At 44.4% G+C, this 9,013-nt stretch overlaps 1 protein-coding gene across 1 annotated transcript; it reads right to left on the bottom strand.

The window, feature by feature from the left end:
* Nucleotides 1-292: 292 nt before the first annotated feature.
* Nucleotides 293-2,616, bottom strand: SMIM10L3 (small integral membrane protein 10 like 3). The gene is made up of 2 exons (XM_064389907.1): nt 2,348-2,616; nt 293-913 (listed from the first exon to the last, which is right to left on the bottom strand). The coding sequence occupies exons 1-2, from the start codon at nt 2,531-2,533 to the stop codon at nt 893-895; spliced, it is 207 nt and encodes a 68-aa protein (XP_064245977.1). The 5' UTR covers nt 2,534-2,616; the 3' UTR covers nt 293-892.
* Nucleotides 2,617-9,013: the final 6,397 nt, after the last annotated feature.

Genomic DNA, 9,013 nt, shown 5'->3' with positions numbered 1-9,013 from the left:
CTTTTTTACCTTCACTACTGCATACCAGAGACCTGCTAGTGCAAAAGCTAGCACACAGATTACTAGCTGTATGATGTGAACATTATTAGTCACATACTGTATATTCATAAACATTTGCTCATATCCAAGTGTTTGCTCTGAAGATACAAGGTTTAAGCAACAAAGCAAAAAACAAGGTTTCTGGCTGTTTGAGAGTCCCATAGCAGAGTTGTTCAGAGAGGCAACTGGATTAGAAGAGGAATCAGGAAGTCCACCAAACTCCAATGCTTTAAAAAATACAAACTGCAATTCATTCTCTTTGCTACTGCCCATTTCTAATTCCAGAAACCACAGGTTTTTATTATACTGCAAATTTCCCAGCCAGAATTGTGCAAAACATACAAAGTTGTCTCCTGGGCAGCCTGAGCTGAAGTCTCCAGAAATGCTGCAAGCTTCTTCCAGCCAGCCTGTTACTGAAATGCCACCAATGCAGTGAGAAACCCCATCGAGATTGTCTTTCCCAGAAGAAAAATGCAGATGAAATGAATCCTTCCAAGGAGCAGCTGCACTTGAGTTCGTCCCTGCTGATTCACTGAAGCTCAGGGGCATTTCCTTGCCAACAGAAGACAGAGGTATAGTATTAAAGAGAGAAAAATTCCTGGTGTTATGTAATTCTTGTAAACTGCTACGATGATTTTGAGAACTGTCCAACATGGAATGCACGTGTGTCAGATGAGCTGCTGGCTTGTGATGATCTGGGCCATTGTCACATTCTCGTTTCTGGGTAAAATCTTCTTTCTTCATAGTCCTAGAGCACACGAGCAGAGTTTGCTGCTTCACAACAGGCTGGATTTGAAGAGTGTGACTGACTCTAGTTGCAGCATACAGCAGAAGCAGCACACCAAGTCACAAGTCAATGGATCTCAATATGGACCTAAAGAGAAAGAATGCAGGAAGTTATAACACTGATAACCCAGTTTCCTGGTTCCCAGTGTACTGAACCAAAAATAATTAACAATCTTTCACATGTAGAATAACCCAGCTACAGAAAGTAACAGTTGTCCCAACAGCCAAGTCTCCCTGCAGGCTGCTTGAGCACGTCCAGAGGGGTAGGAAGTGTGCCCAAACACCAGCTGCCCTTCTATAGTTTCAGTTTAATCTGCTACAAGCTCTCTTTTGGTGACAGGCATGAAAGTGAGTCAGCAAACCAGCAGCCAGAGATTCGCTGTGTAACAGCAGCGTTCCCTTCACCAACAGGCACAGGCTGGGGCTGATTAGAGGCTTAGCATGAAAGGTTGATATTAAAGTAATCCTCCTGCAATCAGAAGTGCAAGCTGAAATCAGACACACAACACTGGAAATCAGCAAAAGCTTCCCGGAGGGAACTGGTCAGACTGGCTGCCCCAGCAGAGCTAGCGGTGTCAGCTGCAGCACAAAGGACGGGCTGGTGCTCCCGGAGAGCCAACGCTGATAAGGAGCAAAGGCAAGGCTTTTTCAGCTACCAGGGTTACCAGCTATGTGTACAACTCCTGGCCATCTGGCTCGTTATCAAGCTTCAGAATTTTAGGGCAAATCACAAAAAACAAAAATAGGGGATGCCACATTTTGACCTCTTCCCATTTCAAATTACCTTTTACAAGCAACAACTCCAAACCAGACTTGTTTTTCAACCCTTGGCCACTGGCCAGATGTCAAAACTTTCATTACAGCTATGTTTACGAGGAGAAAGAGTGTCTGATCCTTGGCTAGAGCAGATGTTTGTAGCGACAGTACACAGCCTGTTTCTGCTGCCAGTTAAGTTAAAAGTAAATCTTATTTCATCACAAAAACAATGAAACTTCAACCCTACAACAGGTCAAAGCTGTGTTAGAGAGTTACACGTTTTGTAGAAACAGGCTCAAAACAGGAGAGACACAAATTAAATCTGAAGCATCTTTTTCATGCAATAACACTGGAATTTAAAACTGTCTGCATTTTCCCTGCTGCAATTGTTCTTGATTAAAAAAAAAAATCAAACTATGAAGGAAATTATTTTCTCTGCTCCTTACAAGGTGTCAGGAGCGTGCTATCAAAGCGCACATCTCCACAATTCATTTGAAGTATTTAAGCCAGCTGTGGCTCAGGAAAGGCCCAGGAGAGCGGCACGCTCGCCGCTCAGGCGCAGAGCAAGCGGCACAGCGGGGCACTCGAGCCGGCCGGGGCAAGGGCAGGGCCGGGGGCTGCACCCGCAAACAGCCCCCGCCACACAGGGCAGGGCACAGCCCCCGGGCCCGCTCCGCCGTTACTCGGGGCAGCGGCTGCGAACCGCCCCGGCCCGGCCGGTGACACCGGGACACGAGCGCGGCCCGGCCCCGCCGCCCCCGCCCACCTGCAGCCGCACGTTGAGCATCATGGAGGCGACGATGTAGAGGTAGGGGAAGTTGATGCGGAGCTTCCAGGCCAGGTCGAAGAAGATGAGGAGGGTCCTGGTGAGCCCCTTGCAGAACACGCCGTAGGACCTGGCCGCGGCCGACTGGGAGAGCCTGGCAGCGAGCGCGGACAGAGCCGCCGCCATAAACCCGCCCCCGCTCCCGCGGCCGCGCCGCGCCCGGGCGCCGCCGCCGCCTCCCCGCGCTGCGCGTGCCCGCCGGGCGGGGCGCGCGGCCGCGCCTCGGCACCGCGCGTGCGCCGCCCGGGCCGGGCCGGGCTGCGGCAGCGCGCGGCTCTGCTGGCTGCGCGTGCGCGGGAGGCGGGCGGGGCGGGGCCGTTGGAGCGGGGCCGGCTCTGCCCTCAGGAGCCGCCGCCCCTCGGCCCGGCCCCGGGTGCCGCTGTTGGTGCCGGGTGCTGGTGTCAGTGCTGGGTCATTGTCGGTGCCCAGCACGGGGGCTCGGGGGGTCTCCATAGCGATTACGGAGTCCAGCCACAGAGCACCCCCTAAGAATCCCGCTGTGTGCCTGAGAGCGTTGTCGCTCACTTCTTCAAACACTTCCTAAGCCCTTCTCAGGTTTGGTGCTGTGGCCGCTTCCCTGAGGAGTCCTTTCCAGCCCCAGCAGCCTCCCGGGAATGGCCTGCTGTTGTGGTTCGTTTAAATGCAATAGTACAGCCTGCTACGGACACCCAGCTTTAACCTCGCCTGGGTCACCGTGGTTCAGCCCGTTTTGTGAGGGCGTGACCCAGGTGTGCTCCCGGGGCTGCTCGGTGACACCTGCCCTGATGGATGCCGTGGAATGTAGAAGGATTTGGGTTGGAAGGAGCTTTCAGGCCACCCCGTTCCTCCCCCGGCCGTGGGCAGGGACACCTGCCACTGTCCCGGGTTCCATCCAGCCTGGCTCTGGGCAGCGCCAGGGCTGGGACAGCCCCGGCTCCTCTGGCAGCCTGGGCCAGGGCCTCGCCTCCCTCACACCGGGGAATTTTCTCCTAAAAGCTAAACCCACTCTCTTTCAGTGTGAAATGTCAGTGATGCTTTCTGGGTTTGGGTGCGTTTTTCTGTAATTTTGTTGTTTCCACAGCCATGTGATGAATTCAGGGAGCCAGCTGCTGTCACAAGGCAATGCTTGCTTTGCCTTTCAAACCAATACTTGAGTTACACACTGAATCAAAAACACACTGTTCAGGTCTGGGTTACACACAAAACCATTTATAAACATTTTCTAGGAAGGTCTTTGAGATAAATTACCATCATGACACTTTTCAAGTAGGCAGAAATGTCCCAACAGATGAACAGTTGACCAATATAATTTTTGGATGTGGCCCCATTTTTTTTGGCCCCTGAACTATTCTTTACAGTTTCCATTCAATCAACTTTCAGTAACTGAAATGAAACAGAAAAATTAATGCATTGACCTAAACTTCTTATAAAATACTATTTTATTGACACAGAATCAAGCTGGTGTATAGAGAAAGAATAATTCCAGAGCAGGACATTTAGCAGCTTTCCATTACTTTGTGAGTCAACATTACTGAGTTGTTACATTTTCAAAACATCCCCTTAAGCTTTCTCAATGTATCTCCATAATATTTAGTAGTTCCTCATAGGTTTATGAAAAAATTCTTTTTCTTGGCTCTGCAGCATGACAGAGAACAATCTTTAACTTTGAGATCAGGTCTCGAGGCCTATCTCCAAGAACTAAAAATGACACAGATAAACTGTGAACAGTGAGTGTGCAAGTGAGACAGAGTTTAGGGTTATTTATGCTTACAGTTCTTTCTTTCTGGTGCCTTTTATATCCACTGCTATGAAGGCAAAAATTGCATTAACTGATTGCAAAAGCCCGAGTTCAAACAGGCACTTGGAAGAGGGGAAAAGTCAACTAGTTTAGATTGAATAGAATGAAATTTCAGTTAAAAAAAAAAAAAAAAGCCAGATAGTTACGACAATCCCCTTCTTGTGAGTGGGGTTTTTAGGAGTGAAGGAACCTTGCCATCAGTTGTGGTGGCTGTCTGCTGCCACCGTGCCTTCCTTCCCCAGCAGTGACCTGCCAGGACACTCCAGGCACACCTCGGAGAGTTTACTGTCCCTGGTGGCAAAAGCACTGAGTTTGTGATGACATCGGGCTGAGAGCCCTCCCTCTCCACAACCTCTTAGAAAACGACCAGCACAACAGGATGGGCACAACGTGACATGTGCGAGTGACAGTCACATCCAGGGGACGCCCCGACAGCAGGGATAGCACCCACACAGCTGCTGGGTTACAACAGTGTTGCACACACAAACAGCGACAGTAAAAAGGCACAACACAGGTATTTTTAATGAGTTTATCAAAGGCTGGATCTCACAATAATTCAAAGTACCCAAGTGCCAGCAGTAAGCAGAAATACCCAAAAATACCCAGCTGCATCTCTTGGTAAAACAGGAAGGTGGTTGATGTATGTCACTGTTAGCCTGGAGTGTTTTACAAACAGAACAATTTTCTAATTTTTATATTTAGGAAGTGGGGAATAAATCAAATACTTTATTTTGAGAAGTTTTCCTCTTCACAAAAATTGTAACTTAGCAGCTTATCAGTATAAAATCACTGGGGAAAAAAAAAAAACACTGTAGGTTTTCAAACAATTTGTATAATGTATTTATGCTAAAATAAGCTATTTTGTATTTACTTATTACATCTATTACTCTTAAAAATTCTTCAGAGTTTCCAAAAATGGTCCCAGTGAGTAATAGACTCCAGAATATATAATCACTTTTTGACAATTGTCTTATTTCTGTAATAAATGTGCATTTCTGTTTCAAGTGTTGACCATGCTGTATGATGAACCCCTGGTTTTAATTTCTGGCTTTGATCTAATGCATGATTTGAAGCTCTCTGGTTTTTGTCTTGCTCTCCACTCCAAGAGAAGCTGTTCAGTTGGGATGTGAGTCACAGCTGTGCAGCATGACAGGAGGAAGTAGGCTTCTTCCCATTCCATCTGTTCTCAGACAAACCAACCACAGAAGGTTTGGTCCTTTTTTAGGTCCTAGCTCTGCTGAAGTCCATAAGCTTGTCTGCAAGTCTGGAGCAAAACAAACACTAAATCTTTCTAAGGAAATCAGGGGGCACATCACAGCTTGTAGCTTTCTCTTTTATTCATGTGAAAAATGACTGGGCAATGGAAGGCAGCAAAACTAGTAATACCAAATGGGCTTATGTCATGGTTAAACCTTTATATAATTTTTCTTGCTATTTTAAGGCTCATTTCTGTGAAATGCTTGATGTCAAGATGGAAGATGAGGGGCACTTGCAGCTTACATGTCTGTGTGTTTCAGCAATGCCTCACTTAGGGCATGATGTGATGCCTATAAAAGGCTTATTCCCATATTTCTGCTGAGGGAGTTACAGCAATAAAAAACTGAAGAGACACAGAGAGAAGTCTCAGGTCCTTGTTTATAAATATATAATGATGCCTCTATTCCAAGGAGCTCACAGCCACATACAGGGGTTGCTGTGTGTAGTCCCATGGCCTTCCACAACAGTTGAAGCACTGTCTGTTGCTGCTTGCTGAACCTGAGGGGAGACATCAGTGAATGCAGAGCCTTATGTGGTTTTTGTAACTGAAATTCCTGACAGAAGAGAGATTGATCAGAAGCTACCTAAAGAAAATGCAGGACTTGTTTCTGTTTTATTCATAAACCAGAGAAATCATCTATGCTAGAATCACATCAATGGGATGCATTTATTTTACAATACTTTATTAATAATGTAAAGCTTTATATACTAACATTTGATTTTTATGCTCATTTAATCTGTTCTCTCTGATGCAGCAAATGCTGACATTTAAAAGTTGTGGTTCCTTTTTTATTGCTGGCTTTGGTTCCTCTAGAGCAGACTGACTGCTATATTTGAACAGTGTACATATCACATGCAAGTACAGGTTTTTTTCAACACTCAGGAAACAAATCATGCCAAAACTGTTTGTCTGGAATATCTATCCATTACTTGTGGATTAGACTATTTTTTGACATTAATTTTATGTCATGGTACCTCTCCAAGTTCAATGAAGATACTCTGAATTTCCTCCAATAGTGTCACTTTCCCCAATTAAAAATCTGTCGTTCATTAGCTTGACAAAGAGATATCAACTAAAGAATTCAAACATCATTAAGCAAAAATTTGGAATCTCAGGCAACTGTTAGGTGGGAAGCTTTGAGTGGTAGCTACTGTCCAAACAGCTGGAATAAGTACTACTGTCTGGATTTAAAAACAGGAGGGCAGAGGGGCTCAGAGAGTGGCAGGGCAGAAAGGTGGGTAACACCACAGGTGGAACTAGAGTCCAGAAAGGAATTTTGGATGCTCACTGCTGTCTAACATTGACTTCTTTCTGCCAGTTACTCTGAATTATTTCCTAATACTACATCATTAAATACCTGACTTTTACCACCAACTCAAATTAGGGTCAAGCCTTAATTACAATTTTTAAAGACAATTATGTCAGCTCTTTTAAGATGAAAAAGTGTCTGGAAACCCCTTTTTCTTCAGTAAGGTCTCTCTGTTTTGTGTGAGGTTTGGGGGGTTTTTGCTTCTGATTTTAATATAAATTATCTAAAGAAAGAAGAGTACAATATGCTGAAAACCTTATTCCACCCTCTGACACTTCACACCTTTGCTTCACATCAAATTGGCTTTTGCACTTCAGTCCAAGCCCCTGTTTCCAGTGATTGTGAATTCCAGTTACAGCTTTTCACCCTAAACCAGTTTTTCCATTATTGTTAAGGACAGAAGGTTACTTTTGACCTCAGAATTGTACATGCTGTGTCCTGCAGGCAGCTGAACAGAACCACTGTCAGCTGGAGGTGTCACCTGTGAGTAAGGGAGCACACCTATGAATCAGGGCCAGGTGTTCTCTTGTTTCCCTGTACAAAGTGTACAGGGGCCTTCTCTGCTTCTCTGGGGCTTCATTCATGAGCTGTCAGTACAGAGCACAGTAATAGCTGGGGATGAAAGATACTACAAAAGTACCAATAATTATTGTCTCTGTAGTGTTGATAGTCTGTGTCATGGTGAGTAGAACTTTCTGGTATTGCATCAGCGTGATTACCCTGCCACTCCCCATCCACAAAGGAGAATAATCCTCCCTCAGTGCCAGCACACACACAATACACACATTCAGGCAGTATCCCAAACAATCTTAAATAATGATTTCTTCTTCTTGTCTAAGAAAAAGACTTTCAACAACAATTGTAATGGTGAGAGAAGACAAGGTGATAGAGTGTGGAATAATATTAAGACTGATCTAAGCCTCAGCTGTATGATTCATGATTTTATCAGAGGTATGGAAAGATTTATAATGGGTTATTGTCACTGCCATTTATTATTTTCTTCCATCCTACTCCTCTGTGAGGTGCATTTGTAACTATTCTGTATACAGCTCAGCACTGCAGTCATATGTATCAAACTGAGAATTCTTCTAATAAGTTTTCTGTTATTCTCACTTCTTTGCCCTGTGTTTCATCCTCTAAGTTTCTTTTGTTAAACTAATGTTTCAGGATATTCCGTGTTTCTCTCTCTTCTCAATCTCAGGGGAAAATCCATACCTGCAAAGCGTTGAGTATTTGTAGCATGATGTAAGTTATCTTTTTCTCTTTAAAAACAAACACACCACTTACTAGGTAAACCAAAAAAAGATGCAAGAATAAAATAAAATGTAGCTGAAATATTGTAATGTTCCACAATAGAATAATTATCACATCATGTATTTTAAGGAGCATACACACAATTGTCTGCCAGGAAAAATAAAGCTAGTGTAAGAGAGATATCAGCTACGATTTCAAATGCAAAATTTTTTAAAATTCCAAATGGCCTCTTTTATAACATTTGAGGAAATAAATATTTACAAATGTGTTGAGGAAAATTGTTTAAATATGTTGCCATTATCATAATCTACCTGAACTGTAATATTGTTTTTAATGACTAACAGTAAGTATTTCTCTAGGTATTTTCTAATATTGTCAATTATATACCAAATTCAGTATAAAATTGTCAATTTAAAACCTGTTTAAACCACGCCCTGTGTTTTAACTTAAATATTTTTTGACAGTGCAAAACAATTGATCCCAAAAACAATAGGGTGGATGAGCACTGAGAAGAACATATGTAAAAAGATAATGCTTGTCTCATGACAGGATCATAAAACAATTAATGCTAAAGTGTTTTGTCTGTTACAGCCTTCATCCTTGTCTTTGTGTGCTATTTTGTAATTATATTGTAAATGCTGTTGTACCCCTTTGTCATACAAAAAGCTCTAATCATCCCTCTCTTATACACTGGATAAAAAAAGAACTGGTGAAGGAAGAGATAGGTGGTGGAAAATCAGAAGCAGTTTTATGTATCCCTGGAGTCTTCCCATGTCCTGGCTCTGCCATCGGGCAGACACTGAGGTGCTGCCGTGTTCCCGTGCAGGATCCCAGCGGCCCCAAGGCTGCTGCAGCAGCAGGAGCAGCAGGAGCGGGTGGCTCTGCCCACACCTCCCTCCTGCTGGGCACCGAGCGGGTGCCAGGTCATTGGCACAGGCTTGGCTTTAAAGATACTGAACTTACATGACAACTCATTTCACATTCCATCTGTGCCATGGAACACTGACA

This window comes from Passer domesticus, chromosome 15, assembly GCF_036417665.1.
Source record: "Passer domesticus isolate bPasDom1 chromosome 15, bPasDom1.hap1, whole genome shotgun sequence".
Classification (NCBI taxonomy): domain Eukaryota; kingdom Metazoa; phylum Chordata; class Aves; order Passeriformes; family Passeridae; genus Passer; species Passer domesticus.
Note: the sequence above shows the minus strand (reverse complement) of the source record. Positions and strands in the feature narration are given on the sequence as shown.